The sequence below is a fragment of the Mesocricetus auratus genome, unplaced genomic scaffold (assembly GCF_017639785.1).
Source record: "Mesocricetus auratus isolate SY011 unplaced genomic scaffold, BCM_Maur_2.0 Super-Scaffold_100003, whole genome shotgun sequence".
NCBI lineage: Eukaryota > Metazoa > Chordata > Mammalia > Rodentia > Cricetidae > Mesocricetus > Mesocricetus auratus.
Window position 1 is genome coordinate 21,203,317 of NW_024429188.1, and position 25,860 is coordinate 21,229,176.

Here is a 25,860-nt window from a genome sequence, read left to right on the forward strand (position 1 = left end):
AGCACAGTCCATCCCCATTTCATTAAGGTCTGCAGAGCCCACCAGCAACTGACTGAGACTATTTGCTACAAATCCAGACTGGAGGCTCAGGGACACAACAAGGGTCACAGGGATCCTTCCAGGAAAGCTTCCCTGTCCTAACAAGAGGGGAAGAGAAGAAGTCAACACATAGAGGCAGGGTTTAAAGGATAGAAATGTTCAGGGCAGCCCCATGTGAACTAAAATACATGGGTATGAAGCCAGGCCAGGCCTTAGGGTGCCCGCACCTTCTAACTCACTTTCTGGAGCACCTCTATAGCAGCGTTTCTCAACCTTCCTGAAATTGTGAACCTTTAATACAGTTCCTCATGTTGTGGTGACCCCCAACCATAAAACTATTTTTGTTGTACTTCATAACTGTAATTTTGCTACTATTATAAATCGCAATGTAAATATGTTTTGAAATAGAGGTTTGCCAACCAAGTTGAGGATTGCTGCTAAGCCCTAAGAACCTGGGTCTGTTCTCTCTAAATTCTCCATTTCCCCAAATGACTCAATAACCACATTCCCACTACTAGAAGTACAACAGTTCTCCCTTATCAGAGGGATATGTTCCAAGTCTCCAATGAATACTCAAAACCATGAATAGCACCAAATCCTATATATTCCGTGGTATTCCCATACAAAGATACCTATGACTGACTTAAATTTCTGATTTTAGTTCAGTAAGAGATTACTGAAAGTAGCTAACATAAAATAGCACAATTATAACAGAGTAGACTAAAAGCCTGGTGTTTAAGGCACATTATTCAGGAAAATCAGGGTTCTTTGAGTACAAGTAGTATGACTCCACGACAGACAATCTGATAATCAATACCACAGTGACTAATGGGGAGATAGCAGTATGTACAGTGAGCATAAACTGGACAAAGGGATGATTCATATCCCAGGCAGGATGGAGCAGGATGGAGTGGGATGCTGTGAGATTTCATCATGCTACTCAGAATGGCATGCAATTTAAAATTTATGAATTGTTTATTTCTGGAAATTTCCATTTAATATTTTCAGACCACAGTTGACACGGGTGAATGGAGTTACAGATGGGGGGTTACAGTAATTTGCATAGGCTGCTGTTTGTTCTATACTGAAGGGCCTCTTTGAAGACTCCTTCACAGATGCAGGAGAGAGAACAAGCATCCCCCCACCACCATTCCTTTGCAAAACACTGCATCCAGGGTCTGCACAGGACACCTTCACATATACCAATCCTACAGCACATTGCACCTATCTGGAAGTAATTTCATGGGAAGAAAAGCAATATGGTCCAGTCTAGGTCAGTTCTCAAAGTGAAGATTCGCTGCTGGTGGGAATATAAAGGAGTCCAGCCACTATGACAATCAGTATAGAGGGTCTTAAAAGACTGAAAACAAAAGTACCATATGACCCAGCTACAACACTCTTGGCTGTATATCAAAAGGCTTGTAAGTTAGCATATTTGCACATTCATGTTAACTGATGTACTACTATTCACATAACCAACAAGACATGAAACTCATCAACAGATCAGTGGGAAAATATGTCACACACTTTATTGAGTCATATTAAATGTAATTGTGTGATTTGCAAGAAAGTAGATGAACTGGGGGACATCATGTTAAGCAAAATAAACCAGACTCAAAGATTAATAGCATGTTTTCCCCTATATATAGAATCTAGAGATACATAGGAAAGCATACACACCATAAAAGTAGAAGGATGACTATTTGAAGTAATGAATGGAACAAAAATGCAATGGAGGAAAGGCAAATAGTGTATGCTTTCTCTAATATGTGGAATCTATATTTAAATATATGTATATATGACATGAAAGCAGAAGAGGGACTATTGAGGGGAAAGAAGGGAATCAACAAGAGAGGGAAGGAAGGACAAGGTGGGGGGATAGGAGCAACAGGGAGGTAAATGTGAACAAAGTCCAATTTTATAAATATATCATATATAATATATATCAGTATTACAAATATCACATACATGTGCATATATATTTATATATACCAAAACAGAGTCCATTAATTTGTATGCTAACTCAAAAAAAATAGTCATAAAGCAGCAGCAGCAGAGAACCTGTTGGGAAAGCAGATTCTCTGGTCCCAAGTTGAACACACTGAATAAGAAGTCAATAGGTTAGGGCCATGCAGTCCGTTTTAACAAGATTAAAGTTCTGGGCATAAAGAACCACTGTCTAAGAGAAGCAGAGATGGTTGTCCACACAATGAAGTTACAGGAGGTCCCAGGATCCTAGAAAGCAGCTGGATCAATCTGAGCTCCCATGAATAAGCACTAGAGCAGAGGCAAGATTCTTCCATAACTTATCTGCTGCCTCCCCAGAGAGAAAGAAGAGCTGGGTCTCTTCAGGAACCATTAGAGATGTACAAAGTTCAGACATGCCAGTACAGAACATAGAATGAGAAAATTCAGATTCACCTTCTTAGACACACTCAATTTCTCCTTGACCTAGCGAGCCAAGCAAGAGAGCAGATGTGAGAAAGATGTACAAGTCCTGGTCATACATATTCATGTTCCCCAAGGACCCAGGGCTTGGGGTAGTTAGTAACTACTGAAGAGACTATAAGTCTATGAGAAGTGGGAAATCTTAATCCTAGTTTGTGTGCTTTGAGAAAGGTATCATTGCTCCCTTAACCACAAGTTTCTACCTAGGAAGAGATTATTTAAGCAGGAACAAAACTGGCTGCTTGCATGGACAGAACTAAATAGTAGAGGTTTGGGGAAGAACAGATCAGAACGTTATTATGAGCAGATCCAGTTCTTGACCCTTTAATACATCATCATGGTTCTGAAGCCCAAGGTTTCCCTGAGTGTAAGGATTTGAGTCCAGCCTAAGCAATATAGTGAGACCTCGTCTCAGAACAGCTGTGTACTTCCTTTTGGTGCCATTTTCCACTCATTGATTTATTTCACTCAACAGTGAAACTATGCTTAAGGAAATGAGAGGAGAATTAATGAGGTGCTCTAACATCTCTGGTTAGGGACTAAGATTTCCCATGACCTACTCAGCTTTGGGTCCAGTTTCCAGAAAATGGTATTTTAAATGACTGGCCCCACTGATCAGCATATCTCTGCTTCCCAAAGTTCAGCACTATATCTACTATTGCTTTGGAAATCATAGAAGTGGAATCAGTGTCTCCATCAACATCAAACTGTATATAGACATCTACATAAAAAGATGTGGATCAGAGTTTTTATTATTTTGAAGGGCAAAACAGATGGAAACCCTAGAATTTGTCATGAAATGGCTAGTTAAATAGAATGTGGCATGTTCTTACGGTGGGATTTAAAGTATTCTTAGAAAAGATGATTTTGGGGAAATGCTTGTACATGTTAAGTGGAAAGGGATCAATGTAGTTAGATACAATGCATTGGTGCATCCACTTATCTGATATGCACAGGAGTCACCTGGGATGTCTGAAATGTGACTTGGTATGCCTGGGGCCTGACTAGACCTGAGTTTCCAACAAATTTGGAGTGACAGGATAGTGTTTCTTTGTATTTGGCAATTAGGAAGGGATGTTTTGAATTTAAATGAAACTTTATAAGAAATACCCCCAAAAGGCAGACCTACAAAAACATACTTCAAGCAACTGAGTTGGGGATAGGAATGAGAATTAACTATGAATATGAAGGATCTCATCCAATGATTCTTTAATGCTCATATAGCACTTCTAAAGACATTGAAGAATTTTAAAACAATGCTTTAGGCTACAAGAAATAGGGAGTTAGTATTTAATGGATATATTTTAAGTTTGAGAAGATGAAAATGTTTTAAAGAAAGATGGTGACGTATTTACTGCCACAGATCTGGTCACTCAAAAATGATTAGAATTGGGGCTGGGAAGTTGGCTCAGTGGTGAAAGCACTTGTGCAAGCATGAAATAGAGTTTGGGTCTCCCAAACATGTAAATGCCAAGTGGCAGCCCACCTGGAATTGCAGCATTGAAAGGTGGAGACAAGGTATCTCCAGAGCAAGCTGGCTAGTAAAACTAGAAATATTGGTGAGACCTGGGTTTGGGAGGCCCTGCCTCAATGAACAAGTTCAAAGCACGTATACATAAGAGCAACACTAAATGAAATCAGAGGGTTGTATTTATAACTTCATACAGCAATTTCTATATGTAGCAATAATAAAGAAGAGGGCATGAATTTAAAAGTGGTGGTGGCATGGGTAGAGTTGGAGGGAAGATAAGGAGAAAGAAAATTATCTAAATACGGTACTCACATGAAACTCTCAAAAATAAATAAAACATTGTTAAAGGAAAATGGAAGAGCAATTGAGGATGATTCCTGACATCAACCCTCAGCCTCCATATGCACATTCACACATGTGACACACATGTAAAAGCATTCATACCATATATATAATTTACCAAAAGAAAATAAACAGAATAATATTTGTAATTATTTTATCACAATAATAGATGAATAAAACAAGCACAAACTATGAAGATTTCTTTCCCGTGTATGTCCTATTCAAGACTCAGATGACATCCCAGCATTGTCACAGTAGTAGGGTGACTGGAAATATCCCTAAACAAACAGTAGCAATATCCTACCTAATTCCCAAAATCTAGAAATGGGACCTTATTTGGAGAAAGGATCTCTACACATACATTTGCGGAACTTAGGATGAACAGAGCATTCTGAGTTATCTAGGTGATCCTTAAATTCAATAATAAGTATTCCCATGTAAGACACACAGAGGAGAAGATATACACAAGAAAGTGATTATAAGGATGGAGGAAGGGTTGGAGTGATATACAAAGAAGCCAAAGTAAGCCAGGAGCCAGAAGAGGTTGGGTACATCAGTTTGTTTTCTATCACTGTAAAAAAAAACCCTGAACAAAACCAGCCTGGGGAAGAAAGGGTTTATTTTATCTTTCATTTCCAGGTTAACAGTACATGAGAGAAACCAGGGCAATAACTCAAGGCAGGATCTAAAGCAGAGACCATTGAGGAATGCTGCTTACTGGCTTGCTCACTACCTGTTATATAGCCCATGTACATCTGCCTTTTTACACAATCAAGGATCCACTTCTCAGAGGGGGTGCCACCCACAAGAGCCTGGGCCCTTCTACATCTAGCATCAATCAAAAAATGTCCACACATATGTCCACAGGGCAGACCAATGGAGACAATTCCTCAGTTGAGATTGTCTCTTCCCAAATGATGTCCAGGTTTGTGTCAGGTTGATGAAAATCAATCAGCTTACTGGGAGAAGCCAGGGCCACTTCTTTCCCTCGAACAGTTGAAGGTCACCTTGTTGAGACTCTGGACCTGTAAGCCTCCTGTTGGGTTTAGCCACCCAGCTTATGGAATTTGGCCCAGGAAACAAAACCACCCTCCAATGAGACTCCAGTAATGCTTCCAACAAAATCTCCACTCAGGGGAGGCAGAGGCAGGTGGATCTCTGTGAGTTCAAGGCCAGCGTGGTCTACAGGGGGAGTTCCAGGACAGCCTCCAAAACAAAACAGAGAAACCCTGTCTTAAAAAACAAACAAACAGCTGGGCGGTGGTGGCGCACGCCTTTAATCCCAGCACTCCGGAGGGAGACAGAGGCAGGCGGATCGCTGTGAGTTCAAGGCCGGGCTGGACCGACAGCCTCCAAAACAATACAGAGAAACCCTGTCTCGAAAAACCAAAAAAAAAAAAACCAAACAAACAAACAAACACACAAACAAAAAGCTCCACTCAGATCCCAGGTCACACAGCAAGACAACTAGTGACTCACTATCCATGGTAGTGGGAGTACAAGGGAAAAAAGGAAAACTTGGCATGCAGGCATCAAACAGAGAGCCCCACATCAACCTGTGTCCAGTGGCACACACTCTACATACACAGTAGCTGGAGAACTAGAAGAATCACTTGAGTGTAGAAATTTAAGACCAGCTTGAGCAACACAGAAAGACTGGGTCTTGAAAATATGTCATGCCTGGGAGAAAAAGGTCAGTCAGCAAAGTGCTTGTTGCATAAGCACGAAAAAGCCGAGTTAGATTTCCAGAATGCATGTTTTTTTTTAAAGCCAAGCATGGTGATATGTTCTTCTAATCACGATGCTGGGTAGGCAGAGACAGGTGGATTCGTGAGGCTTTCTCTGGCCAGTCAGCCTAACCTAACTCCTGAATTCCTGTCCAGTGAGAGAACCTGCCCCCCAAAACATGGTAGACAGTACCTGAGCAATAACCTCTAGAGCTTGTCCTATGCTTTCTACATGTACATATACAAACATCAACATGCATCCACAAATATGTGCACCCACAAACACATGAACACATATATGCTTAAAAATAATTAATTTAAAAAAAAACTACCAAAAAACCCTACCAAAGCAGAGAGGACACAGAATGTTTTTCAGGATAAACTTTTTCTGGAGACACTTATGGACATTCTGTAAAACATCAACAAATTCAAGGGCCATCTGAAAGGATGCCTTTCCACAGCACAGCTGCTCTTTGCCACTGTCTTGTCACCACTCTAACAATCCTACTGTCAAGGGATCCTCGCTAGCACAGGAGGCTCTCTCACACTGATCTCAGCCGTCTCCCTAGTTGTTTTCAACAGCACAGCATGCTGGTTTGCCAGCACCCCAAAACAGTCAAGGCAGATCCCCCCAGTTCAAAACAGTCTGCATTTTAAAACATTGCTTTTCACTGAAAAGCACTAGTGACACATAGCGGGTTAGATCCTAGGACTGTGAACTAGTCTATGAAATGAGGAATAAAGTCAGATCAGTATGTTTTGAATGTTGATTTAATCCACTAAGTCACCTTAGAAAACAACTGTGTGCAAACCTTGCACAAAAAAAAAACCTGTTACCTCATTGAACTATGTCTGGGGCTAGACATTTGTATCTGAAATAAACTGTATCCATGGCTTTAGTTTTCTATTCCAAGTACATCATGCAACCAATTCACTGTTTCCAATTTTCCAGGGGTTACTTCCAAGACATTAGGGAACTCAATTTCCAAGAGTCTTGGCATTCAAAAACCAGCAGGATTAATAAATCCTTCTACTGGAAAATCCAGGCCACTATGTTCCCCAAAAGGGTTGAAAATGAACCCAGATCAATTATTTGACAACCATCTGGTTGCTAACAGGAGACTTTTGGAAACCAGGCTCAAAATAAAAATGTGCAAACTGGCACAAAGTTCAGCAAATCAATGAGATTTAAAACCCAGATCACATCTCCTCCAATACTTTCAGTTCTCTGCTCTACCAAGTGAGCTATCGAAGGAGCCACTTCTCCAGACTTTCTAACCATTATTTCAATCTCTACTTCCAGAACCTTCATCTTTCTGGACTATTTATTATTTTGACTGTTTGTCATGTGATGGCTTTCACTAAAATCCTTTGTGATGATGATGATGTAGAAAGGAAGATTGTTTTCTATCCCTCTGTATTTAGGAGAAGTGGTGTATAATTAAGCTATGATTTAGTATTTAGGTGGTAAATTTTCTATTACACAGAGTATTACCACTGCATAAAGAGTAAGGCCCAAACCCAAACTGTTAAGAAATACTATATTCTTAAAAAATAAATAGGTTATAAAATACTATATTCTGAGACAGTTCTATTTGGGAATGACCACTTCAAAAATCTGTGTCTCATCCCTCAACTCATCTGTCTTCAAGAGAGTCTGAAACTTTCACCATCAGATTTTTCTTTCTTTCTTTCTTTCTTTCTTTCTTTATTTATTTATTTATTTATTTTTCAGTTTAAATTTAGATAAGAAACAAGGTTGCTTCACAAGTCAGTTCCAGCGCCCTCGCCCTTTCCCTCCCCTCCTCCCATGCCCTCCCTCCAACCCCCCCATTATCCCCTCATTTCCCCAGGGAGGGTGAGGCCCTCCATGGGGTTGTCCATAGTCTGTCATTTCATATAGGGCAGGGCCTAGACCCTCCCCCAAGAGTTCAGGGTGAGAGTGCACCTCACATTGTTGGATGGGAGTCCAAAGTCCGTGTGTATACTCGGGATGGGTACTGATCTGCTGCCCAAGGCTCAATAGATTACCTAGGCCTCCTCACTGACACTCACATTCAGGGGGTCTTGATCAGTCCCATGCTGGATTCTCAGATTTAATCATGGATCCAAATAATACTGGGACCAAAAGGAGACTAAATTTTCATCTGGTTCAACTCCCTCATTACACAGACACAATGGCATGCCTTGCCCAATCAATGTAATTTTTCTCCTGTAACAAGTCACCATACCAGGTAATGGGCAAAGGAAAGCAATACCCCCAACCTTTGACCCCATCTCTCTAAATCCATAACCTCCTGTAGTAAGAAACAAATTCAACACAAAAGCTTTGAGAGGAAAGGAGATTGGTCAAGAGTGGGGCGGGGGACAAAGGCTTTTTTGTCTAATTTGAAATATTTGCTACAAACATTTTAAATCTGGACAAGCACTAGTATACACTTCTAATCCCAGTACTTGGGAGGCCAAAGCAGAAAGATTGGCATGAGTTTGGGGACAGCCTGGGAAACAAAGGGAGTTCCAAGCTGTGCTGAGTTATAGAACAACACCCTACATCAAAAAGAAAAGGTTTTTCAAATAGCTCAGTCACTTGTCACTAGTGGATCCTCACATGCTAATGCATTCTGACTGGAATAGCGTGGAATTATTTTAACCATAAAGCCTTAAAAAAAGTAGTTCTCCAAAGTGTCCATTAACTAATAAATGGATACACAAGGCATGGAGTATCCATAAAATATTACTCATCCTTAAAAACAAAGCACATCCTCTCACACACTACAACATAGATGAACACTGATGATGATTTGCTAAATGAAGTCAGCCCAGCACAGAAAGACAAAGATTATTTATACTCCCCCTGTGTGGTACCCAGAAACATCAAGTTTATAAAAAGAAGATTTTTTTACTAGGGGCTAGCGTACAAAACAGGGGATTGTTCAATGGATACAGTTTGGTATTGCAGGATGAGAAAGTTCTAGAGATTAGAGAGAAAAAATTCACAAAATACACCTCATATTACTGAACTATATACTTACAATGGGCAAGATAGTAGACTTTATGTTATGTGCATTTTGTGAAATTTTAAAGTTTAAATCAGATCAGATGATCTTAATGAAACAGGCCAATACCCATTTAAAAGAGGAGGGAACTTTTTTATACTGTATTTCTTTAATAGATAGTGAACTTCAATATTTTATTCATTTTTCTTTTTATTTAAAAATATCTTTCATTTTACATATCAACCCCTAGTTCCCCCTCCCTCTCCTTCTCCCCCCACCCCACCCCATCCACTCCTCAGAGGGGGTAAGGCCTTCCTTGGGGAGTCAAGAAACTCTGGCATACTAAATTGGGGCAGCACCAAGCCCCCCCCATATTCAGGCTAAGCAAGGTATCCCACCATAGGGAATTGGATCCAAAAAGTCAGTTCATGCACCTGGGATAGGTCCTGGTGCCACTGCCTGCCCCCCCCAACAGATTATGTCATATAGCTGTCACCCACATTGGGGGGTCTAGTTTGGTCCTATGCAGCTGTCAGTTCATAGTCCACGAGCTCCCACTAGCTCAGGTCAGCTGTCTCTGTGGTTTTCCCCATCATGCTCTTGACTGCCCCCCTTGTTCATAAGACCTCTCCTCCCTCTCTTCAACTGAACTCCAGGAGCTCAGCCCAGTGCTTAGCGGTGGGTCACTGCATCTGCTTCCATCAGTTACTGGATGTAGGTTCTATGATGGCAATTAGGGTGATCACTAATCTGATTAAAGGGGAAGGCTTGTTCAGACACCAGGGAGGGAGCTTTTACCACTTCAAGCATCAACCTACTTGCATGTCTGGGGCCAGAGTGAGACTTGGGAGGCCGAACTGCTTAGCACTGGGACTACTTCAGATTTTCTAAGAGATAAATATGCGCATATATACTATATATAATGTGTGTATATATATATACTACATACATATATAGTGTATATATATAATGATATATATAATGTGTTTGGGATGAGACTGGAGTTTAAACACAAAATTCATGTTTTTTACAGTTTAGTCAAATTTATTTAATAACACATTTTGTTGGGTTTCATTTATGTTTTATATACTCCTTATGGCCATAGCCTGAAGGAAACTTTACCTATTTTTAGTGCACCTGCAATTGATTACTTGTCACATGAGGCTAGTGGAATTTTCCACTCATTACATCACAGTGGTACTCAGAAATTTTCAGATTTTTAAGAATTTTATATTTCAGATTTTCAAAGTAGGGACATTCAACCTTTAATATAACCAGAAAAGCGTCTGCGTTCCAACAGTGAAGATCAGCAGCTAGGGAAAGGATACACAGGAAGCAGGGACCTCTGAGTCCTAAATGACTACTGAGGGTAGGTAAGAGGTGCAAGGTGGTTGCTTTAACTAGATTCTCTATTCACTATCTGTTTGAAACATTTCAAGCGGTAATTACAAAAGAAAAAACAGAAAGCTAGTCAAGGGGCTGCCATTCCCTAGACAAAAGACAAGCTTGTGTTGAGATGTCTGGTACTCTCATTCACGATGTCCCAGCCACACACAGAATTGGAGACACTCAAGTGAAAGTAATCATTTTGTCATCATGATTTCTTAAACTTTTCAGAAAGAATACATTTGCATCATTCAAACACCCAAATAGTAAAAGACAAAAAGACTGTGTGTGTCTCTTTCTGCGTGTCTCTGTTTCTCTCTCTCCCGTTTCTAGCTCTCATTCCCTTATCTCAGTATTCTTGGGAAATTACTACTACCATCCCTAAATTATTGGTTTCTTTAAGCAACTCCTATACACAGGCATAACCCTCACAATGCCACACAACTTTCTTCTCTCTTAACACAGTTGGGAGATCTTTCCATATTGGTAAAAAGCATCATATTTCTTGTTTTTGTTTTTGGTATATGCGTGAGTGTGCATAATGTATGTGATATACGTGCATGCATGTATAGGGATGCACACATCCATACACACTTGTGGAGGTCAGGGAAGGGCATCGGGTGTGCTGCTTTACCACTTTCCAACTTATTCCCTTGAGACAGGGTCACTCACTGAACCTGGGGCTAGGCTAGCAGACAAGAAACCCCAGAGATCCTCACATCTCCACCTCCCATAGCACTGGGGTTAAAGGCACATGCTACCACACCCAGCTCTTTATGTGGATGCTGGGGATTTGAACTCAGGTCTTCATGTTTATGCAGCAAGTACTCGTAACACTGAGCCATCTCCCCAGGCCTTTCATTATTTGTTTTAATTGTATAGTATACCATTATATGGGTGTAGTATAATTTATATATCGCAAATAGATGCACATGTGTAATGTTTCCAATATTTTTCTACTAGACACATCTCGTGAAGAAAACTAACTTTATATAAAAAAAGACAAGATAGCTGGGTATAGTGGTCCACACCTACAACCTCAGCATCTCAAAGGCAGGTGCAGAAGGACCAGGAATTCAATATCAGGATTGGCCACATAACCAATTCAAGGCCAGCCTATCTCAAAACCAAAGCAAACAGGAGAAACCAAAATAGCTCACTATATATCACAACTTAGTGATGTCATGTTAGTATGACCTTAAACTGGTATTCTCCCATCTCTTCTGGAGCTCTGACTCATACAGTACAATCCCTGCTAAATTGTGCTCTTTTACAAAGTATCTCTAGATCATTTTGTCTCACAACAAGTACTAATTCCTCATTTCTTTTTTTTTTTTTTTTTTGGTTTTTACGAGACAGGGTTTCTCTGTATTGTTTCGGAGGCTATCGGTCCAGCCCTGCCTCGAACTCACAGAGATCCGCCTGCCTCTGCCTCCCGAGTGCTGGGATTAAAGGCGTGCGCCACCAACGCCCGGCCTAATTCCTCATTTCTATACTACACACTTTCACACAACTGGTCTTACATGGTTGCCTATTTTTCAGCTGTCTGAGCCATGTTGCAGGCCACAGCTATTGCCTATACACTGCATTTTGCATATTACATAGCAACTATAATGAGAGCATGCTCAGTAAATGCCAATTGACTAGCATTAGTAAGCGCCTCCCTTGCTCAAGATTCACAAGGGAATTTTTTAACCCACATGTCCCTCAAATAAAGTTCTAGCCAGCTCTGCCCTTAGAATTATCATCAAATCATAATCAAATTGTGATTCAATGCCAAAAGAATCTAAATCCAACAAACTGAATCCTTTTGGCATGCTCTATACACAGAACAGGAAACATCATGACATTCGGAAGGTGCCCGACATCCCAATTCACAAGCACAAAATGATATTTAAATAGCATCTGTGGTGGGGACACAGCCAATATATACAAGAGAGTCACAAGCAACACTGATGTAGAGTACAAAAGAGCTCTCTCACATTTGTAAGAATAAATTATGTTCAGTGTGATTCTCAATCACATTTTAATTTTACTCTGTAATTTATTTCATTCATCCAATCAATCTATATTGAGAGTGGTGTCCGAGCTGAAACCTGAATGACAAGCAGGGTGGCTGACCAGGTAAGCAAACTTCCAGGCAGAGGTACACAGATGGGCAAATCGGGTTGGAATACAAACTGTCACAGGATTAACTGTATTCTTCTAAACGAAGTTCAAGTCCACAGTGCCTGGAAATGGGGCCCTATTTAGAAACAGGGATGTTGCAGATGATCAGGTTAAGATGAGTGCCCTGGTATGAACCCCCATCTGATAATGATACAACTTATGAAATCCTCACAAAAAGGGGGGGATTTGAGCCAGCATGGTAGTTTATAGCTGAAATACCAGCAACTGGGAAGCTGAGGCAGGAGGATTACTGTGTGTTTAAGTCCATTCTGAAATGAGACTTGGGCAAGCCTGTGCTACAAGCCTGAGATCCTACTCAAAAAAAAATAAATAAATAAAATGGGGGGGGGGAAGGTGATAATTTGGACAGAGACATGTACAATAGGAAGAACAGCACACGAAAATGAAGACAGAAATAGGTATAAGCTAGAATACCAGAAAACCATCAAAAGCTAGGGAGAGGCATGACACAGAGCCCCCCCCACTCAAGAGATTTCAGAAAGATGCAATCCTGCTGGTACCATTATGCCAAACTTCAGTCTCCAATGGAAAACCTACATTGGTTAAGCCATCCATTCTGTGCTGTCTGTTAAAGCTGTATGGGCAAACTAATTATTCTAGCTTGAATATGAAAAGGTGACCAGTAGGCTCATGATTTGAGTGTTTATTTTCCAACTACAAGAGCTGTTGTGGAGAACTTTAGAGCCTTTAGGTGTGGCCTAGCAGGCAGAAGTAGATCTCTAAAATTGGGCCTTTAAATGTTATCATCTCAACCCCTAATTCTGCCTACTCTCTGCTTTATGGTCCACTGCCATATGAACAAGGGTTACCATATACTTCTTCTGCCATGGATAGAGCCATTCTGTGATATGCTTTCCTCATCATGATGGATGGCAATTCTCTGAAACCATGAGCTAAAATAAACCTTTCTTCTCTAAATTGTTTCTGCCAAGCCTTTTGTCACTGGGATACAGAAAGTAACAGGCTAAAACAATAGGTATTATGTATGTGTAATGAGTATTCACACCACACCAAAAGTCACTTCTAATCAATTTTAGCAGCAGAATCTTTGTCCTAAATAAAATTTTATCTGGAGCACCAGTATGCTAACAAAGGAAAAGGATAAAAAGAGTGACTCAGGGAAAAATACATCACTACTTTCTAAACCCATAAAGTACCTACCTTCTCTGATCCCATGAGTTCTTTGTATCCCTATTTGAAAAGAACTTAAAACGAATGTGCAGGAGGGAACAAAAGAAAACTTCAAACCAGACTGGAGTCAGAAGAGCTAGGTGAGGGAAAGGAGTAGTGATTGTGTGGTGTCTGCTCAAGCTGCTGTAACAGCACAGCACAGCCCAGCACAGCACAGCCTGGGGACTTAACAGAGCTAGCTGCATTATCTCCCATTTCAGGAGGCTGAAAATAATAGCTCAAAGTGTTGGTAGACCTGGCTTCTGCATTCCCTTTCCTTGGATTGTAGTGGCTACCTGCTTGTTATGTCCTCATATAGTCAACCCTTCGTGTGGACATACCCCTGCTGTCCTTCCTTGTGGCCTGTTCTCCTCTTGTTAACAGGACACTGATTATATTATATCTCGAAATTCCCTATGATCCCCAAATACAAGCACACTGAGATTCTGGTGGCCATGACTTCCATATGAATTTAGAAGGACATAACCCAGCACAAGACATGCATCTATCTCTTTAAGGAAAAGGACCCAGAGCCCACAAAGCAGCCCAGAAACAGTTAGCTTCAAAGACCATTTTGCTGGGATCATACTTCCTGCCTTTCAAATTCACAGGAAGCCCTTACTTTGGCAATAATAAAAATGTTTAAAATTTTTTTTTGCAAAAAGTTTATCTTACAGTGTTAAGTCAGTCCTTTGGAAGCTCTTAATGGAGTTGTGTCAGCAGATCTCAAATGAAATCCTTCAGAGGGTAGAAAGGAGAGAAAGGAATCCACTTCTACCACTCAAGAGCTAGGGTACTGGAAAACAAGCTACCCCCAGAAGTGGTCCAATTTCAGGCTCACTAACATGAGGGGTGCTCTCAGACCTGCTTCTCCTCTGTATCTGAGTGTAGCTATACCCAGACTAACTCAAAAGCTCCTTACCAAGAGTACATTAAGTACTTCCTTTGTCAAGCCCAGAGTCCCAATTTCTCAGGGAACATGGGTCCCTCACAATGTTAATGGGAGTTCCGGTAGCTGCTTGTGTGCACTGAAACTCAGGAAACCTTCTCCAAATTCCTACCATCCCAAACCACTTTGAATACCAAATCAATGAAAGATGGCCCTTTGTTGAGCCCTTCCCTAGGCAGGAAAGCAACACACTGAATGGTAAGATGATAGACACCAAGACAAGTACTATTCTGGGGAGCAAAGGAGGACATCTAGGGATATCTTCCTTTACCAATCATAGCAATCCCCAAAATAAGGAGAATTATGGAATGGAGAGCCAATGAAAACACTCATGTACCAAGCCTATGTTCCATGGTGCTGAAGACTAGAAACCAAGTGTCAACTAAAATTTGATAGGGGTTGGGGGACACTATGGCTCACTGGATAAGGCACTTAACATCAAGCTTGATAACCTGAATTTAATCCCTAGAACCCATATGGTGGAAGGAAAAAAGTGAACCCTTGAAGCTGTCTTCTGACAAGTGTGTGCACCTGTGTGAACACACACACACACAAATTAATAAAAATATAATTTTAAAATTTTGATTGGAGTAGAAATATGGTTTAAGCAATAAAAGCCCTCACATGCAACAACAACTTTAACAATCACTTTTTGTGAAAGAGCGGTGTGAAAGATGTCAACGTGGAGTGGGAAATGCTGGAGAATGGAAAAAGATCAGTAAAGACTTTATGCAAAACTTATTAGCAGAGAAAACCAGGTAATTTATAACACAGTTATACACATAACAATTACATTAGATTATTTTTACATTTGGTATCCATTGAAAAGACATTATAACCTCTTTAGTCATAAGGGTCTGTTTCTAACTACTTCAATTCCAATTGAGACAAGTTATCAAATACTACCGGAAAAGTGACTCTGTAGGCACTGACCCCAAACTTTATAGACATGATTCTTCCTTAGTGGCTTAATAAAGTCCATTTTCAAACCAATCACAGAAGAAAATCAGTAAGCACACATCCTTCTAGGCATGTGCAATACTGCAAACCAATCTCTACAAGGGTTGCAAAGGAGATGTTCGCCCCTCCTAACAAGTTACACAAATGGATTTCTACCATTGTGTTGCTAATTTATTAACTAACAGCTATGCCAGTCAGAAAAAAATGTCCCATGGAAACAAGTCAAGCTATATACTATTGGTGGAAGTGAAATGTAATAATACTAAACACAATTATCAGAGTTACAGGCTCTTAATCTATCAACCCCATCAGTACACACTTATCCCTTAGATAATTCACATAAAAGAGAATGCTTTGTTTTGGGAGGAAAAACTTTAAATGAGTTCAACCAGGGCACAGATTAAATAGAATAAGGTGCCGAAGCAGGAAAACACATTAAGTGAAAAGGGCTGGCTCATATCTTGCAAATTGTTGCTCAGTTCATGAATTTTAAAATAGTTTTTAAATATAGGAAAATTCTAGAGAATGAAAAATCAAGGGGTGGAAAAGTAGGAAACTTTAAGCTCTTCTGTGCTTTTGGATGTTTTTGCCATGAATTTATGTTTGCAATTTAAAACAGTTTTAAGAAAACTGCATGGGCAATGAGGATACAGCCTTAAATTTCTTTCAATGGTGTGTGTTGTTTGTATGTATTTTGTCTACATCAATGTCTGTGCACCATGTGTATGCCCAGTGCCCTTGGAGGTCAGAAGATCAGAGATGCCCTGAAACTGAAGTTACATGAACCCAGATGTGGGTGCTGGGAATTGAAGCTGGATCCTCTGGAAGAACAGCAAATGCTCTTAACTACTGAGCCATTTCTCCAACCCCAATAGCAGTGTTCATTCTTTTTAATTATTTCTTTCTCTTTTTTTAAGATTGCAAGTGTGCATTCTTAAAGGAACACGGGGCAATCTTTGCTGGGCTGATTGCTCCTCAGGAAGTAGCATAATACTGTAAAGATGGTTTCAAGAACAACGCATGAGTCCTCAGTGGTTTCTTGTTAGTCATCCTTTAATTTAAAAGGCAAAGATCTTTCCACATCCCATTCTACAAGCCTAGTGCACATGATGGATAGGGTACCTGTCTAAAATGGATGTTAAAAATTAACAGTGATTATAATTTCTGTATGGAAAAAAGAAGCTTTGAAGGACTTAAGTATACACATGAACACTAAAACTGTGCTTGAACTGGCAAAAAAAAAATTGGAAACGAATCAAATGTTCACAACAGGAAACTGAGTGATTTAACTGTACTGACCTCATGATGAACCACTACACAGTCATTAGAACCTCGTCTTCCATGTTACAGATACAGGAAGGTTATTTCTTATTTGTAGAGTATTTGACCTTAAAAGGCTGACTTTTACTGCATTTTATACAGGAAACTATTTGAAAACTGGCATTAATTAGTATATATTTAGACATGAATGCTAAAAAAGACATAAAATGTAAACTGTCATCATTTCTGGACAATAGAATTATACATTTTGTATGGACTGTGTTCAACTGATGTCTAAAGCTTTTAATTTAATTTTGTGCTTTTTAACTTTAAAAAAAATGTTGGTTTTCTTCCTTCATAGATATAATAGACTTTCATGAAAGGGGTTTCACATATAAGGGGTGTGGTGTGATGTGTGTGTGTGTGTGTGTGTGTGTGTGTGTGTGTGTGTGCGCGCGTGCTCCTTCTTCCTTTGCTTCCTTTGCAGGTTTTTTAATGGCTTTTTTGATGCTTTAGAAACTGGAGAAATAAAGGAGACAAGCCTTAGACAGTCTCAAGGTTGTTGCCCCTCTTTCAAATGTAGTTATCATGTTACATTCATGGTTTCTAATTTGGGGCAATTGTGTACCACTGGAAACATTTGGAAATTTCTACAGGCCCTTTCTGTGGTATCAGCTTGTACTGTTGGCATTTAGCATGTAAAGACAAGCATGCTGCTAACCACACAAAAGTCACTCCTCCAAACCAAAAAAAACTTAAGTGTCCCCAAATCCAACAGTGGCTGAGAAACCCTGTGTCAGGCTAATGAGCCCTCAGACTGATCTCTAATTCTCTATGAGTATCACACCTCCATGGCTGAGAACATCTGAACAACGGGCACATCTGGCACCAACTAGGGAGGCAGAACACCTGACTTGACTCTGGATGGATCTGCCATTCGTTTTCTAGCTGCAGACAGGTGAGTGTGCCACACTACTGATCTCCCACACTTCTCTAACTTGGGAATCATTATTACCTGTTACCCAGAGGGTACAAGAAGCTTCAACACAATAAAAGGGGTTTATAAACTGTTAAGCATCATGAACATATAAATGATATTGTCATTCCAGAATCCTAACCATCTAGGCTTACCACTGAAATGAAAGCCTGGGGGGGGGAGTTAATTGGACTTTGCCCAGCACCTTCCTTTTTCCTTGGCTCATGTCACCTACTGCAGAATCCAACTTATCATAAAACACCAAAAACCGTACAGAGAGCTTTTATGCATCTTCATTGGCTTGCACTGTGAGGCAGCAGAATTTAGTGACTCGATTATAATAAACCCCGGAATCAGGCACCTAGGAAAGAACCTGAGTGATATTTTCCTCTTCTCTTTTTATCCAAACCAGAACAAATACGAATCAGGCCACTTGAGAGTGTTAAGAAGCCACTGTCAATGTTAAGGCTAGGCCAGCAGCTGTACACTAGGACTGTCCCTAGGAAGAGGACTAAGGTTATTGTGAAGAAAAGAATAATTACAGTATCCATCTTGAAGGCTTGCTGTGATGAACCATTCAGACAAGCAAAGCACACAACACAGCCCCAGAAACTGCCAGCTAGAGCTAGAGCTTTCTTCTTCAGATTCTCTCAGCAAGACTTGCCCAGGCACCATGCTATGCGTAGAGAAAACAAAGGTAAATCAGATGCCACCACCCTTCCTCAGTGGATTTCTTCACCTTGTTCCATGGAGTTTGGGTTTCATTCTAAGACTTCTTACTTATGCACCATCATGATGTGCAGAATTAAACACAAAGCCACAAGGCAGCAATTGAGGGTGATACCTGGGGAAAGCCATACCAACTGGAGAGCAGGCAAAAGTCTGCTTTGCAGACATGCGCTTTGGGTTAGAACTTATCTATCAACAAAGGTGAAATAATGTATTCTTCCCCAGCTACCGATGCAGGGAGGCTCTTTCAGCTTGAGTAACACTTAGCTGTACAGGAGTCTCACAGAAGGCACTAATTAATAATACATTATAAGTTAGTACTACCCAGTGTTTAAACACTTATTAGAGTGTCAGCTCCCCTTCATTTTCACACACATTCCATTACAACAAATTCTATGCTGGAAATGACTATAAAAACCACCTGGCAGAGCCCCATACATAATAAAAGCCAAGTTCCTCTGACTCGCTCTTATACTGAGATGCATCTATACCAAGCAATTACTAGTTTCCTTCAGCGTACTCAACTTTCTTTAAAGGTCAACGGTCACCAGGAGAGTCAATGTTCCTTTTTTTACTCAGATGTGTACTAACCTCTCGGGACTTAGGCCTCTTAATCTCCAACCCTCTTTCCCCTTTCTCTGTCCCTGCCTCCATGCCAGTGAAGTTAGTCTCCACTACCAAGACCATAAGTTATCATACCCAAGTGTTCCCTTCCCCGTTCCTCCTCATTCACATTTTACCAGACCCATCTTCAGCCAGCCCCTCCTCTGGTGCCAATTTCAGACAGCTATTAGAGAGGCCGCCTTCTGCCCCTTTAGCCGTTGGGAGATCTCCAACTTGAGCCAAGCATCGTCACTGGAAGCGTGAAGCACAGACCTCCACCAAAAGAGGATCTAGCAAACAAGTTGTGTGTGCATAATTCAAAACAAACAACAGACTCTTCATTTCTGTTATACTCCACTCCTCTATTTTGATTCAAAGACGCTGGAAACGGTAGCATGTGCTTTGATGTGGCGCTGGCTACACAGGTGTGCTTAGTGTGTGACAATTCAACAAGCCGAGTGCCTGTGTGTGTTTTCTACATCCATGCTATACTGTTGTGAAACAATTTTAAAGTCGCTTAGATAGTATAAACTTCTAGATAAAGTAAATGTAGCTTATACCACTACGGCAGTGTTCTTCAAACTGAGTTACACCAAGTGGAAGGCTACAAAATTAGTTTAGACATAAATAATTTTAATGGGGATATGAGAGTGCATCCCACACACTAAAGTTAGCTATTATTCCAGAAAGCTTATTTCAATCACATGTGGCACATATGCATACATGAGAAGTATATCATCACCAGAAGTCCACTTAAATAGTAGGACATGGTTTTAAAAAGTCCTAAGAAAAGCCAGTGGTACCTATATGTAATCCCAGCACAGGGAAGATAGAGATAAGTAGATACCTGCAGGATCCCTGACTGTCAGTCAACTTATCCTGCAAGGTCCAGGGTCCCTGTCTCAACAAACAAGGTAGATGATGCCTCAGGAATAACACCCAAAGTTGTCCTTTGACTTCAACATATGCTCTCATTCGTGCAAACACACACACACACACACACACAGCTTAAGAGGCATTAAGTAAGAGGGCTGGAGAGATGCCTTAGAGGTTAACAACACAGACTCTTCTGCCACAGGACCCAGGCCATACAGTGGCTCAATCTTGGCACTGCCTTGCTCTCAAATTCCTTCAAGTGTCTCTCCTGCTAGGAAAGAACCTAGTTCAGGCTCGATGAGATCAACACTTACGTGGTGGCTCACACCTGTCTGTAACTCCAGTTGCAGGGCATCTGAAACCATCATCTGCCTTCTCCAGCAGCCAGGCGCACAAGTGTTGCATAGACTATATGCAGTCAAGACACCCATACAGATAAATTAAATCTTTTTAAAAGAAATATTAAGTATGCCAACAAGTAGACTTAAAAGCCAGACTGAGCCGATCTAATCCTGGCTTATCTCAACATATGTGCCTGCGAATAAGTCATTGGGTTTCATGCAACCTCCATTTTGGTAACTGTAAAGTGGGGTTGACTTTATGTACTCCCTAGAATTGACATGAAATTCCCAGAGTGCCTCTTGGACACTGACTCCAGCCTTGCTTCCATTTCTGTGGTACCCTGAACTGTTCTTTCCTAGCAGGAGAAAACCTTGAAGGAATTATACAGAGAACAACACAGTGCCAAGGCTGAGCTGCCATATGACCAGCTATAGTTCCAGGGAGAACAAACCACCAACATTTGTGAGCACACAGTGAGGCATGGAAAAGTCATGCCCCCCCCCCCGCCGCACACTTGGTGATAAATCATTCTGCTTTGGATTCTGACCAGAGGGAAAACCACTTTCCAAGATAATAGGGTTTTTCCCATTATTCTTGGCAAGCGATGGAGAAAGGCAGAAGGGGGGTGGTGGTAGATGCCTTAGTAAAGAAATGAAGAATTTGTTTTAAGCAAATCACTTTGAAGGCAGGTGGTTTTCATTTTGAGTACCAAAAAAATGATGCTTAAAACAGAGGGTGAGTCCAAACACCCAAGAGCTCACAGCGAAACTAGAGCCTTGAGTCTGGGATGTTCCCCAAGTGCCCAAATGGTGATGGATGCAGACTGGTGGTCAGCGGGGGAGGGTCTGGCACAGAAAAGGCAGAGCTGCCTTGATCAGCTTGCAACAGGCACAAACTAATTAAAAGTCCTTCACTAAAACACCCCAGGTACCAACTCCTTGCCAAGCATTTACTATGCATCTAGAACTGAGCGACAAAGCAAACAGAGCTTCTGACTTAGCAGAGCTGCAATTCTAGCCAGGGAGATAGCCAGTGCTGGGGGAGTCAATGGGTCAACACAATTTTTATAGGCTGTGCTCCAAATACAGTCCAAGAAAGAATCATGATGGTGTGAGAGAAAGAAAGCACGTGACAGAGGAGGTCCCTTCAGAGAAGAGGGGCCCAGCGGGGCCGCTGCTTGGAATGACACCCAAAAGAAAAGTCAGCTGGAGGAGCCAAGCACCAAGGAAAGGGCATGCTTGAAATCGACCCTCAGGAGCCTGCATCCACAGGCAGGAAGGAAGGAACATGGGGGGGGCACTAGGAAATCACTTTGATGGAAGGTAATCTCCAAACAGGAAGGTGATTCTGATAGGCTGAAAAGGTAAGGCAAAAAACCAGTCACAGAAAACAACCTGGATTTCAGTGGTCCTGATGGCATTCCATGACAACCCAGAGTCCAGGTGATGGTTCCAAAAATCAAAGATAGCTCCCTGGCACAATAATTGAGCAGTCTTGAGAGCTAAAGGCAAAGGACTCCAGCTTAAATATAAGATGAAACACAAGCAATTTAAAGACAAAAAGGGCAGAGAGAACTTGGGACTGGCAAGGGAACATATTATTTGCAATGAAGTCACATTTAGCAAATATAAAATATGTAGTGAAGTTAATTAACAAGGCTATAGAAAGTGCCCCTCCCACAGTTGAAAGGCATTGGAACTGATCCACGTGCCTGGAAGCTGCCTAAACTCATGAGGACGGTATCAGAAACAACTAAAGGAAAGTCACCATAACAGTGTGCTTCTAGATCAGGTATTAGGTAAGCTTCATTTTTTTCTTTGTCTTCAAGAGTCTTAAAAGTCAAAGCCAAATTAGACTTGAATTATCACTCTGCTACATGATGTTCTAACTCAGGTCCCAGGCCCTATGATCCACTGACACCCTCTCCCCAGGACCACAGTGATTTTGTTGGAGGGGATCATGACCATGACCAAACCAACAACAGCTATGAGCTTAAGCAAGGCAAAGTGTCTAAGTCCAAGGGCAAACCTGTGACACTGACCAAGAGAATATAAAGGCCTTCAAGGCTACCCTGAAGTGAGCCAGACAGCAGCACTGGTGGCATCCCACAGGACCCAGGTGTTTTTACATTACTTCATGCATACATTGTCCCTTGAAGGGCAATGAATGGAGATTTTTTTTCAGGTGAAAAAGAGTACAACTTGGAAAATTTGTTCGCTTAGTGGCCCAAGGCTACCGAGCTACCTGACTAGGGATTTGAGCATGGCCTGACTATCCTCCTGACAAACCCCAGACAGACTTTCTACCACGCTTCCCATCTTATTGTCTTCCCGACCCCCTTAGCTCTTGTTACCACAAGAATGTTGGGTGGCACACACACCTGGTTTCATCCCAGACTCCCCAATCTATCAGCTGCTTCAGAAATGTCACTTGCCCCCAACCCTGGCTGGCATCTCTTACTGCTGAAAGACACCTCCCAGGGCTTCCTGGATGGGGCCCATCTCTGCCCAGTATCCCTCAGGGGAAAACGCCTCAGCTATAGATCCAAAGCAGAGAAGGCAAGACAGAGCAAAGCAGAGGATAAGTCCATTTCAAACCTTTACAAATCCTGCTACAAACAGGACTCGGTCAAAATAAGTCACATCTGTCCCTGGGGTGGCTTGGGGAGAAAAAGAATAAAACTTCCTTTCACAACAAACAAGAGAAGTTAAGACCTGGGTCTAAGTGGAAGGAAGAACTAACTGACTTTGAACCAGGCTCCCCACTCATGCCTCCCTCTGGGCTTACAAAGTTGTCAGGCAACAGACCTCAAAAGATGCAGACATAACAACCAAAGCAGACTTACAGTCTCAGGCAAGTCTGCAGGGCTCGGGGCTTTGGCTGCTGAAAGCTCCATTCTGTGGAGTAGGAAATGGTGACTTCTGGCGGACTGTCCTGTCGGCACTCTGGCAGGAGGACTGTCGGGCAGGAGGACTGTCGGCACTCTGGGCAGGAGTGAGTTCCGTGCACTCTTGAGAACTGCAAGCCGCTCTGATTCACTTGGCAGCAGAATTATTCTAAGCATCCTGTCCCATACTCAACACGCCTGCCCCTCCCACTACACACTCAGGCTGGTGTTTTTTTTTTAATTCTCTGCACTTATTTCTGTGACAAATCAAGTAAAATGCATTTTTCAAAATTAACCCAATCTCTGGCACTGGAGAGTGGAACCTTTACCACCAAAGAAGAGGAAGAGCCACCTAACTAGGAAGAAACTATAATTAACATCAGAAAGAAGAGAGCTGGGGAACTGCAGCCTGCAGTGAGAGCAAAGCAGAGAGTATTTGAGACAGCTGAGACTCCACCCAGGCCTCCAGAAGCAGACATGCACGAAAACAAAGGGCATATGGTGCTTGCTTTCGTCATCCGTTCTCACCATTAAGAGCTGCAGCAGCAAATCTCAGTACATGTGGACAGACCTCACCCCAAAATCAATTCTGAACTACAGCTCATAATCGAATAACCTATTTGGCAGTGTAAAGGCCTCCCTTGGTTTTTTAAAATACAGATAAAGCAGAATATAATAAAGTCCTAATAAGTTAAAGAACTGGCTTAGCAAAGTGTGAATTATACTTGAAAGAACGTCAATTTTTGGTAACTTCAAGTTCATATTGTAACTGTAATACTGACATATTCAGAGTGGCTTTATTTCCCCAAAGTGGAGATTCCAATAACTAGATACAAGTAGTTTTCTACTAATTGTTTCTAATCATATATTAATTAGTTCCACCCTATAGCACATAGGTTTCCCTAATGTGAGTGAAATTATTTTCCCACTTGAGCTAACATTAACTCCTTGATAGTGCCCATGCTAGTGAAGTGTCCTAAGATAAACTTCTATGAACTCCATCACCAGACATTCCTGCATGTGTAAGAACTCTACTAATGATTTCTGGAGACATAAAGCTGGATTGAATTTAAAAATATGACTTAAAAATACTATGCTCAGTCAGGCATTGATGGTGCACGCCTTTAATCCTAGCACTTGGGAGGCAGAGGCAGGTGGATCTCTGTGATTTCAAGGACAGCCTGATCTAAAGAGAGAGTTCCAGGACAGGCTCCAAAGCTACAGAGAAACCCTGTCTTGAAAAACCCAAAAAATAAAAAATAAACTACGCTCACATAATATTCTTATTTTCCAGCATACTGATATCACTGATCACAGGCACAGTCACTCAGCTAAACTGAGATAGAGTCTACCTGAGTATCCAATGTGGTTGCTCAATAACCCTTAGTGAGGGAGGCTGATTGCCTACCCAGGAGATTCGATTCCTCTTCTGAAACAGCCAGCCACTGGTCACAGGTGCCCATCATGCCTTAAGGAGCCCATTCCCAGATCTAGAAGGGCAGCCTAGCCAATTCTAAACCAAACACTGGTTCAGAGTTGACAAAAAAGGACTAAGTTCATCTATTTAGCCTGCAGGGGGAAAAAGTTCCCTCTCCACACAGGCTATGGACAAGAAAACAAAGGGCCCAATTACCAATGTCTGCCATCTTCTGACCATCTGATGATCACGAAAACCCAGCTACTTCCAAAACAATGCCACGGAAGAGTGATGGCAATAACAAGGGCTTTTTCTCCTTTTTACTACGGCACACACGTAGAGGTCAGAGGACAACTTTGTGGAACCGGCTAATTCCTTCCACCTTTACATGGATTACAAGGTTCCAACTCAGGTGACAACTTGCACAGCAAGCACTTTACCTGCTGAACTATCTCCATGGCCCCCAAACAAGGGTTTCTGATGCCACATCAAGCAGTTGATGACACTGCCCCAGGGGTCCACCCTCCTCTAGCCTCTCAATTATGTAAGACAATGGTCTTGTTTTTAAGACAGTCCCAGACAGGTTTCTGTCATGTGAAATCCGAAGCATGCTGACAGGGATGGACTGAGACCTAACTGGGAAACCAAGAATAAAAGTTGATAATTTGTAAATATCACACTCACTGAAAACACTCCCCTTAATATTAAAAAAAGAGAAATTACAAGGAGGAATGATTGCATAGAGTTGGGCATGGAAAATGGGGAGGAACTGTAAATAGGCACAAGTTGCCCTTTGTGGGACTGGGAATGTTTGAGAATTAGATTGTGATGATCATTATACAACTCCAAATAAACTAAAAGCCAATGAATGAGAGACTCCAAATGAGTGTGCTTTATGCTGTGTAAATCAGACACCACAGCCGGGTGGTGGTGGCACACACCTTTAATCCCAGCACTCGGGAGGCAAAGGCAGGCGGATCTCTGTGAGTTCGAGACTGGGCTGGACCGATAGCCTCCAAAACAATACAGAGAAACCTTGTCTCGTAAAAACCAAAAAAAAAAAAAATCAGACACCACGAAGCTGTTTGAAAA

The 25,860-nt window shown here is 41.5% G+C and overlaps 1 protein-coding gene across 10 annotated transcripts in view; it reads right to left on the reverse strand.

The window, feature by feature from the left end:
* Sh3kbp1 (SH3 domain containing kinase binding protein 1) overlaps positions 1–25,860 on the reverse strand; it is a 340,190-nt gene that overhangs the window by 239,541 nt on the left and 74,789 nt on the right. The window contains exon 1 of one of the 10 annotated variants that reach the window (XM_040744127.1): positions 23,310–23,633. The exons of 5 other annotated variants lie outside the window; for them this stretch is intronic. In XM_040744127.1, coding sequence (XP_040600061.1) covers positions 23,310–23,528 — 219 coding nt within the window. In that variant the 5' untranslated portion in view covers positions 23,529–23,633. Of the gene's footprint in view, positions 1–23,309; positions 23,634–25,860 lie in introns of those variants that run through there. 4 more of the 10 variants (XM_040744123.1, XM_040744129.1, XM_040744125.1 and 1 more) reach the window with 4 other exon arrangements.